Source organism: Oncorhynchus mykiss, chromosome 18 (assembly GCF_057628025.1).
Source record: "Oncorhynchus mykiss isolate SJ-2025 chromosome 18, ASM5762802v1, whole genome shotgun sequence".
NCBI classification, from domain to species: Eukaryota; Metazoa; Chordata; class Actinopteri; order Salmoniformes; family Salmonidae; genus Oncorhynchus; species Oncorhynchus mykiss.
The window spans coordinates 58,305,296-58,326,114 of NC_143039.1; the positions used below are offsets into that span (position 1 = coordinate 58,305,296).

Below are 20,819 nucleotides of genomic sequence, written 5' to 3' on the forward strand. Positions count from 1 at the left end.
TAAAGGGGAGGAGACAGGTTAAAAATATATTTTTAAGCCTTGAGACAATTGAGACATGGATTGTGTTTATCAAACCAAATCACATTTATTGGTCACTTTAGGAAGGTGTTCCTAATGTTTGGTATACTCAGTGTATTTATGACCAAGGATATTGCTCTGTGTCATGTCATTGGGCCTAGGTTCAATCCGGATGGCGGAAGATCCGAGTTATACCGCGATTGACATTTAAATGCAATTTCCGATTGAGCCGACATATGCAGCTTTTACCATAAAAATCTGGTTTCCACTAATGCAGGAACATTGCCCTTCAAACTTGCATAGTGGACAAAACGCAATCGGATTGAATCTGGCCCTTGGTTCAGTTACACCATTGTCATGATTATCATGCATCAATAAATTCAAATGTCATATTGTTTTAGTTTTACTGATGTTATAGCCCTAGGCGTACAATTGAATACATTAATATACGTAGATTATATGGCAATATACATCAGGGTAATATACATCATACATCTTTATATAATATTAACTGTACAGTTTTAATAGTACACACATTAACACGTCCAAAGGGGTGTAAAGGAAATGTAAGGATTTCCACGACAGGGGAATAATTTAAAAAATGATACATAAATATCTCTCTAATATGTATATATCATCTACCATATAATTAACATTGTAGCATAACCCTCAGGCTATATTGACGTCCCACGAAATGGCCCTCCATCCTCCATTAACCCTGGTAAATAGAACCCATAGAGATGGGAAAAGAGAGAGAGAGAGAGAGAGAGATGGAGAGACAAATGAGCTAACACTTTTTAATCTGCCTGTACCGGATCCAATGACGCAGAGTAATGACCTCAAGGCTTAACTCACTCAGATATTCCCATTTAGTTCAAATCCGAAATCAAATGTAAAATATCTCTGAGTTTTTACATTTTTTAAATTTCATCCCAGAGTTGAGTTGGTTCAGGGGTTATCTGTGTTTGCAGCATTGTAGGCTAGTCGAGACTCAAGATGTCGGGTTTTGTTTTTAAAGGCGAATTTCTGATTAAATTCAGAAAAGGTTGAAAGATGAGGAAGTCTATAGGGGGATGAGGTGGATGAGGCGAATAAGGGGTGTGTACATACCCAGGTACTTTATTTATCTAAACAAGATTAAAATACTATAAGGTTTAATCAGACAACCTTCCTTCCAAAGCCCCGAGGCTGTGCGCTCTCTTTCAGACACAATCAGTATTCATTAACACATTTTTGATGGTGTTTTTGAACTTTTAATAAGAATAACAAACAGCGGGTAAGAAAGAGTCACACTCTGGAAGTCAAGCACTCTGGCTCCCCCTGGGAAATGTTTCTTGTTAAGTGCGAGGGGAACCTTTATCTCTCTGTGACTTAGAATTAAGTCATTTAGTTTGAATGGATTAAGGGAGGGAGGACAGAAGGAAGGGATGGAGGTGAGGTAGTGGTGGGAGGGAAGAGTTAGAAAAAGTTAGCCAAGCTACAACGATTGCCTCAAGACAGAAAAAGTTGACTATATTATTTCTCACAAAATCTAAATAAAGTAACTGTAGAAGTTCTACTTTATAAAAAAGTTTTTTTTATAAATCTGCTGCTTAGATTATATGTAAACTACTACTTAGTTGGAATTTTAATCACATTTAAAGTAAACAGATGTCTGAAATAAATTCTGACAACTTTGAAGAACCCGACATATCATTACAAACCATCCACTGTCTGGCAGGCATCGTTCTGTGCTCAACATTACACCTACGAACCAGAACTTTGAATCTCACTTCAATCTCCACATGAAAATGTCACGGAAAATGTATTTTTAATTGCTGCTCCTATGAGAAGTGCGTAATGCCTTCTACTGCCTTCCCCGTAGTACGGGGGAAATAACAGGGGTGGAAATGGCAGTTGCTCCAGATGATGCTTTCAGACAAAAGGTTAGTTTCTCTCTCTTCTGACAGGGGTCAAGTAGTTATCTTCCTGTTCTTCACTGTGCTCAAACCAAAGGCTTGAATATGAGAGGCCTGAATACCAAGTATAAGAGAACATAGAGAGACTTCAGGGCACAGACATCTGCAAAAACTCCAACGGATGATCTGTGAGTACTTCCAAAGGTCAAAATGGACAATGACTCATTGGTGACCAATAGGAAGTGAAACGGAAACAAAGTAATACACATTTAGGTTTAACATAATGTGAGTGAGTTTATGTCTTTTGTTAGTAATTGGCTTTGGGGCAATTTTACCTGAACTGATAAATGAGCTCAACTAAGTAACACTTACTATATAGTCAAGTGTAAACTTTACTGTCTTATCTGTTCTGAGTGGAAATATCCTGAGGATGTTTCAGTCCCAGAAAAAAAACGAAGTCCTGCAGAACAAAAGTCTATGCGGGAGGAAGTGTCCTGAAGTGCACCGTTTGCCATTTAAAATTCAGAGTGGCAATTTAGCCACCACCATCGTCCAATCCCAAACTTTCCAGGAAATTATGAGCAACAATTTGGAGGTGAGCCGTAATGGCGGCAGGTGGGGAACACAGTTGCGAAGATTCAGGAGTGATTAATGGAAACTAATTTTTCATGGCAATTAAAATGATTAAAGCCGGAGGGCCTTTCTGCTGTAACTCCGAATTGCTCCAGGAACAAGGCGATGCCACAAAGCTAAAGAACCAAAATTGCATTAGTAGTTGAGGAGAACTGTATTAAAATGCAAATGTACAGCTGTTAATAGTTCTTCAAAATCCAATAATCCCCCACAGTCAGTCATGTGTCAAAATGGTTAATGGAAAAATATCCCAGAGGCACGCAAGGTCCTTTTTCCACTCCGATTTTGATTAAAGGAAGAATTTCTGTTTAGGGAAAAATGTTCAGGGCTGGATGAGACTGGGTCTGTGTCCAAAATAGCACCTTATTCCCTATGTAGTGCACTACTTTTGATCAGGGACAATAAGGTTTTGTCAAAAATAGTGCAATATTTAGGGAATAAGGTGCCATTTAGGATACGTCCTGGGACTGAATGGGGATGGGGATAGGATTGGCAGAGTGTGACTTAATGTGGGCAGGATCCCAAACTCATTGTTCAGACTTCCTGATTCCTGAGATATGCCTTCTCATGGGAATAGCCTGTCTGTGTTGCTAACAAGGGGGAAGCCGATCACATCTCCAAAGCTCTAAATCTGATCTGCAGGTATTAAAGACATTCATCACCCTAACCTGTATTGAGTAACGCTTCAATGAAATGCTTATGATACATCTGCCTGCCTGTGAATGAAGAGGGAGGTTAGGGAGCAGCTTTGGCTGAAGGAGTGTCACACAGAAAGACATTATTAAATGAATAGTCTACTTGGTTATTCTGTCTCTTCATTACGATTCTGCTGGGGGTTATAGAGATATGGAAGTGTTCCCTCTCACCGGAGGGAAAAATGCAGTTTTCACTCCAACTAGACAGCATGGGCCATGGGGAGACATGTTGTTGTTGCACATTGAAGCAAATTGATTAAGGACATTACCATTCGTTTTGAAATCCCAGATAACACAGAGACTGACTATAAGCCAGGTCAGTGAATAGTATAACTTACTGGTAACTTATTGTGCAAGAACTACTGACATTTGTGTATGTGTATGACCAACAGCCCATCCCTGATCATCAAATTGTGTGTTGCTTTGAGTCTGTCACTGAATAGATATAATGGCCACGTTAATATTGTCTCGATTGATCTGGTCGGATAAATCCAATCTGAAACTAATCTGAACTGAGATAAGTATGTAAATTGATTTGGGTAATTAGACCACATGACTTTGCCGATGAAGATTCCGGCTGTATACAAACATTTCTAGACATACTATTCCTTGTGGAGCAATTTATCTCTAATACAGTATGTTTGAGTGTATACGTTCAAAATGTATGCCTATATCACACATTAGAGTGAATCCCAGTAGACTTATTAAAAGTGAAGCATTCAGTGCTTTGCTTTAGGAAGCCTACTCCTTAATGAGGCCAGCTGTAAAAGCACCCCACAGACAGCCGATGAACACACAAACCTGGCACACACTTTAATTACTAATAAATTGTGAGCCAGATAAACCTAGCGAGGAGCGGATTTCACCCCCAGAGGGTTCTAATCGCTGTAAAGCCGAGTGCTGATCCTAACTGCCGACTACGAGGCTTCCATGGCAGGTGCCACTGCACTGAGTCGTCCCACAACAGACGCTGCTATCTGCTATTGACTCCAAACGGCACTTACTCTCAATCTCCTCCATGCCTCTTCTAGGGACTGGAACACTACTTCTCTCTGTAGACTATGAGGGAAACATGGTACGGTTGGTATGAGATCAGAGGGATTCTTGGAAGTAATGATGATCAAACTCAGGAAGTAAAGAGCTTACTGTATATGTAATGTATGTGTTTTTGATTGGTCTTGGAGTGAATTTGGATGGTGTGATCAGTTTTGTTTCGATGAAGTTGGAAGAAGTTTGATTCCTGTCTTGATCAGGAACATCAAGGCCCAAGTCTAAGAAGTTCAGGGATCTAAATGCACAAACAGGTATGGTGGGTCAACAGATAATGTGACATTATGATGCGCTAAGAGAAGCATGGAGCTCAGATTGATCTGTATTTTTGGAGAAAGATGTGGGAATACTGATGTACTCTATTGGGATACTCTTGATATATTAAATGTATACTGTACACTATTAGGTACAATGCGTTGGAACACTCATTGACAATATTCACTGTACATGCTTAAATGTCTGGCAATGCAGATCCTTAACATTTATTGACCTTCAAGACCTACCATTATAATAATCAGTGAGACGCGCATATAAAGAACATTCAACTGATAAAACATACAGTATTTTTATTCATATGTACACCTCCATCCCATCCTTCTCCCAGAAATAAAAGTCATACATTTGATGAATACTTGTAATATATTTAGACAGTTCTACAGCGTATGTACAGGGTTGCTGTTTTCACGGATTCACAAGAGAGCGAGAGAGAGAGAGAGAGAGAGAGAGATTGTGGGAAGGGGGAGACAGCTTTATGTGGGCATATACAGACGCAGCTCAATTCAGGATAAACTATGTACAATACAAACCATTCATACAAATTAGGCTCTCTAAGATATAGAATTCATTACATTACAATTTTTATTAAGTCAATGACAATGAGCAAAGCCCCCCAATCAATCACAACTGAATATTAACAATAAACCTAATAAGGCTGTGATTTGCTAATAATAATCTGAGCCAGGACTTATACAGGGACAAGCTGAAGATTGAACAGCATCATTCCTGAACATGTAAAATGCGTTTATTTTTTATTTTTTTATAAAACATGCCTGCGGGAGAATCCTGTCAGTGCTAGGTAAGACCACCTACTTGGATTGCACACTGACACTCTCCTCTTCCTCAGCTCTCTCGACTGTGGGGTCAAAGGATTTGGAAATGTGTGGGGATCTTGTAGACCTTCAAGGGTAGGAGTCTGGACTGTTATTTCTGAGAGAGCGGAATTGAGCTGCTATGAATGAAGAGTATTGCAGGTGCAAACTAAACATAGGATCATGTATGCTGCCATCCAATTGGTAGCTCACAGAACTGAACTTTCATACAGAAAGTATGGTGGCCCTAAGGAGCAAAGTAAGAAATACTAAAAGGAGAAAATTAAAGCACCTAGAATCAAACTGGACCAAGAAAATGAATATAACATATTGATAACATTAACAAGTTGTTACAAACTAATAAGACTTATTTGAAATTCTGATTTTACTTAGTTACAAATGGAACTATCAACCCCAAATATGTACACATGATGCATCTATGAAATCACTGATGAAAAAAGGTATGAAATCTATAAAACAAATGAATTATAATCAATATTATTTGTTTAGTCATAGTATTTGTATACTAATAATATTAATATAATATTTATTATATTTATAATAATAATGGTTTTGCACAACACTTGAAAGACAAAATAATAATGCCCCATAAGTCTTTACTTTCTCTATTGTCTTAATTTCATAAATAGATAATCAATTCATTTTACACATTCTTTTATTTTCAGAACAGTACAGCTAACATATATTTCTCTGGGCGGGGAAAAAGAAGAAGAAGCCCCGCTTTGTAACTTACTGGTCCTTCACATTGGGATTGTTGTTGTGGGAGTGGTCAGCCAGAGGGGAAGTAAGGAGTGTCACTGTGGTAGTTGTAGTCCGGACAGACTTTCTGCACCAACTTGTAGTCAGTGCTGTAGAAGGAGATGTAGATGCAGATGACTTTAAAGGGCTTGGAACAGAGCCAGGAGACGTGGCTCTGAGTCTGCTCCTGGTAACACGTCTTGGACGGGTCGAAGTTACACAGCGTGTTCCTGGCGCCCTTCTCCACCTTCTCGTACTCTATGCGGCAGTTGAAGGACTTGGAGTCCTTGGCGTCAATCACGGACTGCTGGGCGGCCACGTCGAACTCCACGACCTTGGTTGGTGGGACGAGACTCACAGACACGTTGCCCTGGCCTGTGGAGTTGTGTCTGAAGTAGACGCTGAAGGTTCCGTTGCCGTGATCCACGATCTTCCCGGTGATGAGGAGGTTGAGCTTGACCGTCTTAATGTTGGAGTGGAAGTCTCCCCAACCGAACATCTTCTTGAACTTGCCCGTCTTGACCATAGGCCGCCGCTTAGCTCTTGCTCTAGAATCCTGGAGGTCGGTAGAGTTCCTCAGCCAGTCCCAGAGGTCCTGCTCGGAGTAGGGCTCCGGGGTGTCGTAGCGCAGGTCCAGGGCTGTGGTGTTCTCTTTGCCATGGAGAGTCTGTGACAACAACCTGCTGATTGACAGGTCCTTGCTGCTTTCTGTCCATATGTGTTTTAACGTCGACTTGGGGCTGCCCGACTTGAGGAGGTCCGCCTTGGAAGCATGAACACTTGTCACCTGAAACAGAGAGAGAAGAGGAGATCCGTTTCACTAACTGGTATGTCATACTGTTATAGGCGACACGGTAGTACTTGAGACAATCAAACAGGCAAAGATACACTTCAGCAGATATTAATATCAGAATCAGAAAAAAATTGACTTCACATTCAGGCACTATACGCAGCTTTCTACAAAACAGACAAAATGGACTCTGAAGTGGGGAGAGGACAGGAGAGATACCGGTAATCCATCTTTCAGCGAGCTTCAATTTCGAAACGTGTTAGCAGACAGCCCCCATTTGGGAAATAGAATGTGAAATAGACACAACACAGCGATCAAAGTATTAAAGTGTTTTTCCTCTCTCTCTCTCTTTCTCTCTTCCTCTCAGATGGTAGAAGGGATTTCCACTTGGCTCCCCCAGATAAATGCAGTGGCTATTCAGTAAAGACCAGACTATTAAGCACAAAGCGCTGCTTGGATTGATGATTGATGAACCCCCAGGTTTTCACCATTTAGCCACGATGACTGGAATTAGGTTCATACAGGCCCCGGCGGAGGGAAGTGACATTGATTGGCTGATTTCTACTGTAAGACGTGACAGCAGATCTGTCTTGCCCAGAGATTTTTGCATTTCATGGGCCGAGGCCCTCTGGGATCGATACATAGAAAATAAGGTTTCGCTACCAATCAGTTGGCCCTTTGGACATGAATTGACTTCCTCAGACCGTGTCAGCACTAAGGGGCAATCCCTATAGCCAGGTTTAAGCATATCATTGTTTAGGGGGAGAATATGCCTATATGGTTCGTATAGGGTGCTGAGAGAAGAGAACAAATAAAAAAGATAATTACATTGAGGGCTCTATTCAAAACGCATCGCGGAAGTTCAGCTTTACAGCTTGATTGAAATTTAAAGACAACGTTCCAAATGTATATGAGTGCATGCATGCATGTTCAAATTACCTTAATATGTATACCGTGGAATGTGTCATGCTTCATTGTTACAGATTGAATAGATCCCTTAATTACCTTGTATGTGTTTTGAACTGCAGATTGAAAGCCATTTGAACCTAGTTAGAAGTAGATGTATGTGATTATGAATATCATTTCTGTAGGAAGCTTTCTGTAAGCAATGGCCTGAAGGGTAAACAAGAAGACATCCTTTAACATGAGCCTCACCATGCTGCAAACAACCACTCATTACTGTAGTTACAGGGGATGGTGGTTTAATGTAGTTGCAGGTGACTGTAATTTACTGTAGTTGCTAGAGGTCGACCGATTAATCGGAATGGCCGATTAATTAGGGCCGATTTCAAGTTTTCATAACAAGCGGAAATCTGTATTTTTGGGCGCCGATTTTTTTATATATATTTTTTCTTATTATTTTATTTTTATACCTTCATTTAACTAGGCAAGTCAGTTAAGAACACATTCTTATTTACAATGACGGCCTAGGAACGGTGGGTTAACTGCCTTGTTTAGGGGCAGAACGACAGATTTTCACCTTGTCAGCTCGGGGGATCCAACCCAATAACGACCTGCCTCTCTCTCGTTGCACTCCACAAGGAGACTGCCTGTTACGCGAATGCAGTAAAGCCAAGGTAAGTTGCTAGCTAGCATTAAACTTATCTTATAAAAAACAATCAATCATAATCACTAGTTAACTACACATGATTGATGATATTACTAGATATTATCTAGCGTGTCCTGCGTTGCATATAATCTGACTGAGCATACAAGCATACAAGTATCTAAGTATCTGACTGAGCGGTGGTAGGCAGAAGCAGGCACGTAAACATTCATTCAAACAGCACTTTCGTGCGTTTTGCCAGCAGCTCTTCGTTGTGCGTCAAGCATTGCGCTGTTTATGACTTCAAGCCTATCAACTCCCGAGATGAGGCTGGTGGAACCGAAGTGAAATGGCTAGCTAGTGTGCGCACGCTAATAGCGTTTCAAATGTCACTCGCTCTGAGCCTTCTAGAAGTTGTTCCCCTTGCTCTGCATGGGTAACGCTTCTTCAGTGGTGGCTGTTGTCGTTGTGTTGCTGGTTCGAGCCCAGGGAGGAGCGAGGAGAGGGACGGAAGCTATACTGTTACACAGGCAATACTAAAGTGCCTATAAGAACATCCAATAGTCAAAGGTTAATGAAATACAAATGGTATAGAGGGAAATAGTCCTATAATTCCTATAATAACTACAACCTAAAACTTCTTACCTGGGAATATTGAAGACTCATGTTAAAAGGAACCACCAGCTTTCATATGTTCTCATGTTCTGAGCAAGGAACTGAAATGTTAGCTTTCTTACATAGCACATATTGCACTTTTACTTTCTTCTCCAACACTTTGTTTTTGCATTATTTAAACCAAATTGAACAGGTTTCATTATTTACTTGAGACTAAATTGATTTTATTGATGTATTATATTAAGTTAAAATAAGTGTTCATTCAGTATTGTTGTAATTGTCATTATTACAAATAAATAAATAAAAATCAGCCGATTAATCGGTATCAGCTTTTTTGGTCCTCCAATAATCGGTTTCGGCGTTGAAAAATCATAATCGGTCGACCTCTAGTAGTTACAGGTGACATTTTACAACCTCTATTTCAGGCTTAGGTAGACCTATGTCCACTCTGAACCTGAGTAGGCAGAATATCCTTCAGCCCTGAAGGCTTCAAATACCAAATGAATTCCTTCACATTAAACTACATATTGCTTCTACATACACAGTTTCATTGATTACATAAGGAGATTACAATACAAAGGTATTGATCAGAAATCTTCCTTGCAGATTCCATCTGGTCTAAGTCATTGGTAATGTTTCCAGTTTAATATTGAGGTATAATATGAATGAAGATTAGCCTACTCAACAGGGCTAATAGCCCAGTGAGACTGTGACTTATGCCTCAGGGTGTACTGTATGTATGTAATGAAGTGTCTTGTATGGACCCTGAGGGCATGATTTAAGACCTATACATGGTAATCATGAATGACTTATAACTGGTGATACAGTGCATATGGAAAATACATGTGTACTGTATAGAGAGTAGATTGATAAAACCAATTAATGTTGTTCCATGCAGAATAGTTAATATCTCATAAATAACATCATAATAAGTGAGTCCTGTATTTTGCGAATGCACTGCGCTCAAACATGTGCATGATTTCATGGTACTCTAAAACATGTGCATGATTTCATGGTACTCTAAAACATGTGCATGATTTCATGGTACTCTAAAACATGTGCATGCCGTGTATGTTTATCCATACTTACTGTTTCTCCATTGTCCTTTATAGACAGCCACAGCCACAGCCACAGTACAATACACACACACACACACACACACACACACACACACACACACACACACAAGTTGATCTATGAAGCTTCAGGCCCACGGCCAGTTTCTTTGACTCCATCATCCAGCATGCTTTGGGCCTTGGGCCAATGTGTTTGACTCCATTTTCCAGCATGCTTTGTGCCCTGTCCCAGTGTGTCTGCTGAGGCTCAGTGCTGCCAGATGGTTAGTTTACCTGGGGGGACAGGCGGTGCATCTGGTAAACATGGCAGCACTCTGGCCAGCAGAGGCCTGCGCCTCACAACTGACTACAGGCCAGACTCAGACAGATGTCTTCCCCTGGGCCTAGGCTATAGGTATAGGGAGATGGCTGGGTCAGATGGGGCTGTACGAGCTCCGTGTGTTCAGGATGTAAGTCATAACACAACGGAACAGCAGTCGACACTGTGATTCATCGCTGAAACTATGGAATGACACAAACATACATGTTTATTTTTATTTTTTATTTTTACATTGATGGCCTACAAGTACACACACGTTAACCCACAAATGCACACACCACACACATACACACTCCCATCACAACCTACGCTATATATACAAAAAAATAGGGACACCTTTTCAAATGAGTGGATTCGGCTATTTCAGCCACACCCATTGCTGACAGGTGTATAAAATCGAGCACACAGCCATGCAATCTCCATAGACAAACATTGTCAGTAGAATGGCCTTACTGAAGATCTCATTGACTTTCAACGTGGCAACTTTCTAACAAGTCAGTTCGTCAAATTTCTGCCATGCTAGACCTGCCCCGGTCAACTGTAAGTGCTGTTATTGTGAAGTGGAAACGCCTAGGAGCAACAACGGCTCAGCCGCGAAGTGGTAGGCCACACAAGCTCACAGAACAGGACCGCCGAGTGCTGAAGTGCGTAGCGCTTAAAAATCGTCTGTCCTCGGTTGCAACACAAAGTGTTCGTCGGGAGCTTCATAAAATGGGTTTTCATGGCCGAGCCGCCGCACACAAGCCTAAGATCACCATGCGCAATGCCAAGCGTTGGCTGGAGTGGTGTGAAGCTCGCCGCCATTGGACACTGGAGCACAGTAAACGTGTTATCTGGAGTAATGAATCACGCTTCACCATCTGGCAGTCCGATCGACGAATCTGGGTTTGGTGGATGCCAGAAGAACGCTACCTGCCCCAATACATAGTGCCAACTGTAAGGTTTGGTGGAGGAGGAATAAAGGTCTGGGGCTGTTTTTCCATGGTTCGGGCAAGGCCCTTAGTTCCAGTGAAGGGAAATCTTAACGCTACAGCACACAATGACATTCTAGACGATTCTGTACATCCAACTTTGTGGCAACAGTTTGGGGAAGACCCTTTCCTGTTTCAGCATGACAAAGCCCCCGTGCACAATGCGAGGTCCATACAGAAACGGTTTATCGAGAACAGTGTGGAAGAACTTGACTGGCCTGCACAGAGCCCTGACCTCAACCCCATCGAACACCTTTGGGATGAATTGGAACGCTGACTGCGAGCCAGGCCTAATCGACCAGCATACCAGACGAGTGGAAGCTGTTATAGCAGCAAAGGGGGGGCCAACTCCATATCACACACACACACACACACACACACTGTAGCAGAAAACCATTTGACACAAGCAGGCAGAGAACTCTTGCTACCAGATAACCATCCCAACTCAGCTACCTGATAACTAGCACAACTCAGCAATGAGTGGACAGGTGTCACCAATGACCTGACAAAGTCCCCTTAGACATAATTCAGTGGTGATTCTGAAATAGCACCCTATTCCCTACATGAAGGTGGGCACTTTTTTTGCCAAGCCAAGCCCACTACACAGAGCTCTGGTCAAAAGTATTACACTATAAACGGAATAGGGTGCTGATTCAGAGGAAGTCTAGAAGACTTGATGGAGTTGAAGTTCTGCTTCAATTAATAGCGAACAGAGAACACCAAAAGAAAGCAGCATAGTCCAAACTCCTCCATCAAAACAACATTGATGCATTGTGAATGGTTACAACGGACCCAGTCTAAAGACATACAGACCCTTTACATTGCCAACATTAGCAGTAATCTATAGCTCATGAGGCTGTTAAACCAATACTTACTGTTTAGTGATGGAACACTGTTTTTATCTACAGATTATGAAATGTCATTACAGTGCTGTGATGCTATATATTCAAATAAAGAGAACATTGATTGTGTGGCTAATTATAGTTTAAGTACCATATCTATATGCTTAAACAAATGGAGACATGGTCTAAGACTTAACGCAAACACCACAGATATGGGTGACAACATGTCAGTCTCTGTTCTTAGTTTCCCTAGACTACTGTTTAGGAGGGGGCACCCCCCCAAAAAAAAATATCTTAACAATATCTTAAATTGAAACTAAATTATTTTATGAGGAGGGCAACAGAGGTTAGGTCCACCTACGTAATGGCAATACATCCCTCATGACATACATTTAGGATGAGCAGGTTAATGATGAGCGTGAAAGTATATGATCTTATTAAAGTAAACTAACAACATTGAATAATTAAAACGATAAGCCAATCTAGCAATTATAATTATTATTGACACATCTTAATACTGATTAGTAGGTTTCACTAGGCCTAAAGTTCATTAGCTGACAATTCACCGCAGCACAGCAAAGAGTTTCACACTTCAACATGGCATGATATCATAAAGGTGTCATACTAAAGATAAGTCTGCCAGAAAAGTGAAGGTATTACTCATACTTAACATACAGATGTAGGGTCTTAATTTGAGCCAGTTTGCTACAGCTGTAAAATAACCCTGCAGCAACAGGAGATGTGAATTATTATGTAGATTATAATTAATGGACATTTTTGATACATTTTTCATTGGGGCAAATCAGGTCTGACATTTTAAAGTGGAAATGCAAACTTTAGAAGCATTTCTGAATACACTACACATTCTCAGCAACAAAATAGTGATCAAATGAAGATCCTACATCTGTATACCATAATGAAACCATACAATACAATTATATGGTTTATATTTTTCCCACAACCCATTTTAGACCGGTAAAAAACAACCACCTACAGAAAACCACCTACACCTAATTTAGTCTACTTTTGCAAAAGACAGTAGATAAAAGATTGGAGAAGAGATGAGCTTCCTACGTTCTACTTAGCTCCTATTGAAAATGTCCAATCATATCCATGGTAAAGGAACCGCAAAGCTTTTCCTGAGATGTAATTCTGGAGGGAGAATGAAGGCCGGCAAACTGTAATGTGTTGAATGAAAAGAGCCCTTATGAAAGACGAAGGAGAAAGAGGACAGAAAGAAAGGGAAATTTGACAGTTCTATAAGGAGTGAGGAGGAGGGAGGACAGTGGAGGAGTGACCCTGCAAATACATATAGTTAACCTCCAATTGAGTAAAGCATTATCAGAGAGAGTATAGAATCCTCCTTTAGTATTGACTGACCAGCTGTAACTAACAAGAAACGGGCCATTCACCAGACAATACTTATAGCTAGCTACATCCTTTGCAGTCTTGTATGCATTTCAATATTTCTTATGAACATAACAAAAATACAAATACACTTTTATAGTCATTGTTGAATTTGTTTTGTCGTACTTGAATGCAATGGAAATGTGTTGAAGCTGTAGTTCTTTCTTACAATGCAACGACAACACTAGTTATTTCTTACAATATTGCCATTGCCAACCTCTTTCAAGCTAGTCTTTTTGCTATACATTCAGTCAGAACCCATGCAATAAGGACAGTTTGAACCATTGACAGGTACTGTATATGTAGAAATACAGATATGTACGTTTTTCTTTATTTGATCTAACACTATACATCTGACTGTATATTGGCTCATATAGTTGGAATCCTCTCCTCTATTCCCCTACTACAGGACCAGGCCATAAAACAGAGTCCTTACTAACATGACTACGCAGTATGCTTGCCTTGGGCTGAAACCAGCTGGTGAATAGAGCCGGCCCTGCAGAGAGCTAGACAGCTGTTATGCAAGGCTGTAATATCACATGAAGACCGTGCACTAGAACTGCCTAATGGTCTTGTAAGAAGGCCGTTAGACGCAACATATCTTTCTTACTGTGTGTGTGTGTGTGTGTGTGTGTGTGTGTGTGTGTGTGTGTGTGTGTGTGTGTGTGTGTGTGTGTGTGTGTGTGTGTGTGTGTGTTCGTGCGGATGAAAGAATGTGTGTGCATGTAAATGTAAGTGTAAAATGACCATAGGCTCCCTGTGGCATCGGTAAATATGTAACGGAAAATCTCAGTCTCAAAAACAGAGTGAAGGAAGTGAGGCAGAGACCAGTGATTTAAGGTGATCAGGGGGCTGGAGCTCCAACCAGCCAACCACACCACACCCTAAACATAATTTACTACCTGTGGTATTTTTTTTTTTTTTTACCCCTCCATGAAGGACAAATATATTTTTTTACTGCTTTCCTGCTACATACATTTTGCGTATACATTTTGCATACATGGTACTTTTATATAAAGCAGTCACATAAACAATAATACATTACCAAACATCAGCTCTTTAATCCCAACCCTCAGCCACTCCCAGCCCATCCCACCTATCACCATAGACCTCAGCTCTTTAATCCCGCCCCTCTGCCACTCTCAGCCCATCCCACCTATCACCATAGACCTCAGCTCTTTAATCCCGCCCTCTCTGCCACTCTCAGCCCATCCCACCTATCACCATAGACCTCAGCTCTTTAATCCTGCCCCTAAACCACTCTCACCTCATCCCACCTATCACCATAGACCTCAGCTCTTTAATCCTGCCCCTCAGCCACTCTTACCTCATCCCACCTATTACCATAGACCTCAGCTCTTTAATCCCACCCATCTGTCACTCTCAGCCCATCCCACCTATCACCATAGACCTCAGCTCTTTAATCCTGCCACTCTCACCCCATCCCACCTATCACCATAAACCTCAGCTCTTTAATCCCGCCCCTCAGCCACTCTCAGCACATCCCACCTATCACCATAGACCTCAGCTCTTTATTCCCTCCCCTCAGCCACTCTCACCCCATCCCACCTATCACCATAGACCTCAGCTCTTTAATCCCGCCCCTCAGTCACTCTCAGCCGATCCCACCTATCACCATAGACCTCAGCTCTTTAATCCCGCCCCTCAGCCACTCTAAGCCCATCCCACCTATCACCAAAGACAGCCCTCGTTTGGTTTTCAAAAAATTCAGTCTCTCGATGTGCAAAACTGATAGAGACATACCCCAAGCGACTTACAGCTGTAATCGCAGCAAAAGGTGGCGCTACAAAGTATTAACTTAAGGGGGCTGAATAATTTTGCACGCCCAATTCTTCAGTTTTTGATTTGTTAAAAAAGTTAGAAATATCCAATAAATGTCGTTCCACTTCATGATTGTGTCCCACTTGTTGTTGATTCTTCACAAAAAAATACAGTTTTATATCTTTATGTTTGAAGCCTGAAATGTGGCAAAAGGTCGCAAAGTTCAAGGGGGCCGAATACTTTCGCAAGGCACTGTACATATAGCATAGTATATATACATAGCATTCTGTTGATGGCAAGAATTTTATATAATAATTTAAATTGAAAAACTCTAAGTGTTGAATAAAGTGTAGTTCATAAAATATGCCATGGAATTGGTACATCGAAAATCTCTTCCCATTTATTTACTGCCTGTTTGTTCCCTTCCGTCATTGTTGTGCTTTATTGGTATCTATAACAAAACTTCACACAAATATTCCTCTTTCGGTCTCATAGTCGTCGTCCGAGGCCTAAATTCAATCCATATCGCGGAAGATCCGCGCTACAGCACAATTGACATTTAAAGCTAATCTTCGATTGAGCCAACATACAGAAGTAGGATCTTCATTTGAGCCTCTTTGATTCAGCAGGAAAGTAATCCTGCAGAAACAGGAAATGTGAATTAGTATTTGCATTATAATTGTTGGACATTTTTGTAGGGGTTGATCAAACAATAAATTGTACGAGGAAAATCAAGAATAAATTGTCAAAGTGGAAATTGCAAACTTCAGAATCATTTTGAACCTCATATACATTTCAAGTTTGACATTTACTCCGTGGCAGTAAAGTTCTCCTGCAACAGGGTGATCAAATTAAGATCCTTTTATCTGTATGCAGCACTTACCATGAAACATTGCCTTTAACCGTTAATCGTGCTATAATGCGGATCTTCTGCGATATGGATAGAATCTAGCCCCTATAGACTCATTCAAAGGGATGTAACTGAACTCAGCAGAAAAATAAACACCCTTTTTTTCCAGGACTCTGTCTTTCAAAGATAATTCTTAAACACTGTTTCCCATGCTTGATCAATAAACCATAAACAATTAATGAACATCACCTGTGGAACGGTCGTTAAGACACTAACAGTTTACAAACAGTTGGCAATTAAGGTCACATTTATGAAAACTTATGACATTAAAGAGGCCTTTCTACTGACTCTGAAAAACACCAAAAGAAAGATGCCCATGGTCACTGTTCATCTGCGTGAACGTTCCTTAGGCATGCTGCAAGGAGGCATGAGGACTGCAGATGTGGCCAGAGCAATAAATTGCTATGTCTGTACTGTGAGACGCCTAAGACGGGTCTACAGGGAGACAGGACGGACAGCTGATCATCCTCGCAGTGGCAGCCCACGTGTAACAACACCTGCACAGGATCGGTACATCCGAACATCACACCTGCGTGACAGGTACAGGGGGGCAACAACAACTGCCCGAGTTACACCAAAAATGCACAATCCCTTCATCAGTGCTCAGACTATCCGCAATAGGCTGAGAGAGGCTGGACTGAAGGGTTGTAGGCCTGTTGTAAGGCAGATCCTCACCAGACATCACCAGCAACAACGTCACCTAGGGGCACAAACCCACCGTCGCTGGACCAGACAGGACTGGCAAAAAGTGATCTTCACTGACGAGTTGCGGTTTTGTCTCACCAGGGGTGATGGTCGGATTCACGTTTATCGTCGAAGGTAAGAGCGTTACACCGAGACCTGTACTCTGGAGTGGGATCGATTTGGAGGTGCAGGGCCCGTCATGGTCTGGGGCGGTGTGTCACAGCATCATCGGCCTGAGCTTGTTGTCATTGCAGACAATCTCAACACTGTGAGTTACAGGGAAGACCTCCTCCTCCCTCATGTGGTACCCTTCCTGCAGGCTCATCCTGACATGACCCTCCAGCATGACAATACCACCAGCCATACTGCCTGTTCTGTGCGTGATTTCCTGCAAGACAGGAATGTCAGTGTTCTGCATGGCCAGCGAAGAGACTGGATCTCAGTCCCATTGAGCACGTCTCAGACCTGTTGGATCGGAGGGTGAGGGCTAGGGCCATTTCCCCCAGAAATGTCCGGTAACTAGCCGGTGCCTTGGTGGAAGAGTGGGGTAACATCTTACAGCAAGAACTGGCAAATCTGGTGCAGTCCATGAGGAGGAGATGCACTGCAGTACTTAATGCAGCTGGTGGCCTCACCAGACAATGACTGTTAATTTTGACCCCCCCCCCCCTCTTTGTTCAGAGACACATTATTCAATTTCTGTTAGTCACATGTCTGTGGAACTTGTTCTGTTTGTCTCAATTGTTGAATCTTGTTATGTTCATACAAATATTTACACATGTTAAGTTTGCTGAAAATAAACACAGTTGACAGTGAGAGGTAGTTTCTTTTTTTATGAGTTTAGTAAGTACTTTATCCTTTATACACAGTCTCTATTCCAACATGTGAAATGTGTGACACATTACTGGCATGAAACCCAAGAAGCTCATTTCTTATCATGAAATAAATATATTTTCAATAATAAATATTCCACAATGCTGTAGGTATGCTGTTGTCTGTGTTTTGTGCTGCTACCATGTTGTGCTGCTGCTATATTGTGTTACTACCATGTTGTTGCCATGTGTTGCTACCATGCTGCGTTGTCATGTGTTGCTGCCATGCTGTGTTGTTGTCTTATGTCTCTCTTTATGTAGTGTTGTGTTGTCTCTCGTGTCGGGATGTGTGTTTTGTCCTATATTTTTATTTTATTTATTTTTATTTTTAATCCGAGCCCTCGGCCCCGCAGGAGGTCTTTGGCCTTTTGGTAGGCCATCATTGTAAATAAGACTTTGTTCTTAATAACTGACTTGCCTAGTTAAAAAATGGTTAACAAAAAAATAGCACAATCAAATAAACCCTTTGGGTGAGCTTTTCCTGTACTTTCCATATAAAACCCAGTCCCAGTCAGATAAGACCTCTCTAACCATAACCATAACAAAACGCTGTGAGTACACATTTACAGTGTTGTATATGACCTGACATCCTCCTCATATAACACCCAGTCCCAGTCAGATAAGACCTCTCTAACCATAACCATAACAAAACGCTGTGAGTACACATTTACAGTGTTGTATATGACCTGACATCCTCCTCATACAACAGACCGTCTGTTTGTCAACTCAACTCTCTCATCTTCTTCTGCTGTTTAGTTCAGGCATAATTGAAGTCTAACCTTTTTCAGAGATTACGTCTATAATTACATGTTGATTGAGTGATGGAAAGAACATTTACAGATAGCTTGTGTACAATGTACCACAGCAGTGATCAGTTAGGTCAAGTACAGTGGTATCCTATAGCATCACTGACTTACAGATCATTTTTATGAACATCTATACCCAGACAGAAATGTGTGAATAGTTTGTGTTTAAATCTTGATTCTAATACCAAGACACACACTGTCGTTTGTTTGTGTTCTAGAATCCTGATTCTAATACATCTTGAGGCTCCATAAATCAAAGCTGGCTTTATGTTGTCATCACGCAGATGGCCCGATGGCAAATTCACCCCAATTAAAGACCTGAGGAGGAGAGTTAAAGGGGGGAAGAGTGTTCCCTCGGAGGGAAGAGAGGGCACCTGTTCGCCTGTCATATCCTCATAGCCTGTTCTGATCAGTGACTGCAAGCGTTTTCCCTCCTCAGAGCCGCTCGCTCCAATGCAGAATTAATGAAGGCAAACAAAGCTAAAGTCTCCTCCTCTTCCTCCTCTCACTGACAGCACAGAGCAGGCAGCCCTTTGTGAGCTCATTTTCTCTCCACTTTGGTCCCTCTTAACTAATCTTCAGTGTCACACTTAATGAGATTTTCAGTTTGTAAAGTAGGTAGAACAGCAATGCCTCACCCTCCCTCCCTCCCTCCCTCCCTCCCTCCCTCCCTCCCTCCCTCCCTCCCTCCCTCCCTCCCTACTCTCTACTCTCTCTCTCCCTACCCTCTTTCCCTCCCTCCCTCCCTCCCCTCTCTACTCTCTCTCTCCCTACCCTCTTTTCCTCCCTCCCTCCCTCCCTACCTCCCTCCCTCCATCCATCCATACCTACATCTCTACCTCCCTACCTTCCTACCTCCCTCCCTCCCTCCCTCCATCCATACCTACCTCGCTACCTCCCTACCTTCCTACCTCCCTCCCTCCATCCATACCTACCTCTCTACCTCCCTACCTTCCTACCTCCCTCCTTCCATCCATCCATACCTACCTCTCTACCTCCCTACCTTCCTACCTCCCTCCCTCCATACCTACCTCCCTCCCTCCCTATCTTCCTCCCTCCATCCCTACCTCCCTCTCTCTGTCAATGCCACCACCATCTCCCCAAATGCGTCTAAAGTCCCCACTTCTCCTCTATAAGGCATCTTAAGTACTATATGCATTATTAAGGAGGGGTTTTATAAGCACATTAAATTATTCACTGTACAAATATAAATATCTGGTGTATAATATATGATGTTATGATATTGCAATGATTAGTTCCATCATTTATAATGATCAGTTTGAGAGAGGCCTCGACACAGCGACAAAACAAGCAATGTGTCATTTAATCATGTTTCGACAGAATTATGCAAACACACTCATATTGAAATGTATTTCATTAGCTAAGTAAATGTAAATGAACAATTGATTCTGTCACAGGAATGGTTTAGGCAACGATATCTAACACATTGAATTATCTGATTAACATAACGCTAAATGACGGCTAATGATCTCCTCTTATAGGACAGGGAGAATAGAGGTCTTCATGGGTCCAACATTTGGACCGGTTCTGAAATGGATCTGAGGCTTGCCCACACGGACCTGATAAGCATAAATATTATTTTTTAATATAGAGACCCGTTCCAAACGGACCAGAGGATAACTAGACGTGTTCTATATAGACCTGGTCGGATCCAGACCCGGTAGAATCCGAGTGAGGGAAGCAGCAGAAAAGTCATTTTTTAAACAACTTTATTAACTGGAGCTGATAAAGTGTGAGGGAGAGAGATAATGCTCTAGCGTACTGTGAGCAAGTGGCACGGGGAGAAGGGAGGAGGGAGAGACGAGAGACAGCAACCAACTAGCACTATAGTAGGCTAATAGCTGCCATAGCTAGGTTATTTTTTTATCAAGTATGACTATGTAGTACCTGTCTTGTCTGCATCAAACCGGGAGAGGCTAGTTAAGCTAGATAAATAGCTTGTGCTAGATAAAGCATGTGCTTTCTCGTCCGACACAGTTACAAACAACAACAACTCCATTCAGAATATTAAGTAGCAGCCTACCTGTTTGCTCTTGG

General features: G+C 41.7%; 1 protein-coding gene across 2 annotated transcripts in view; it reads right to left on the bottom strand.

Moving 5' to 3' along the window:
• Positions 1-4,843: 4,843 nt before the first annotated feature.
• LOC110496443 (neurexophilin-1) overlaps positions 4,844-20,819 on the bottom strand; it is a 42,473-nt gene continuing 26,497 nt past the window's right edge. For both annotated transcript variants that reach the window (XM_090208870.1, XM_036953027.2), the window contains one exon: positions 4,844-6,928. In XM_090208870.1, the coding sequence (XP_090064996.1) occupies positions 6,173-6,928 (756 nt within the window). In that variant the 3' untranslated portion in view covers positions 4,844-6,172. The remainder of the gene's footprint in view (positions 6,929-20,819) is intronic.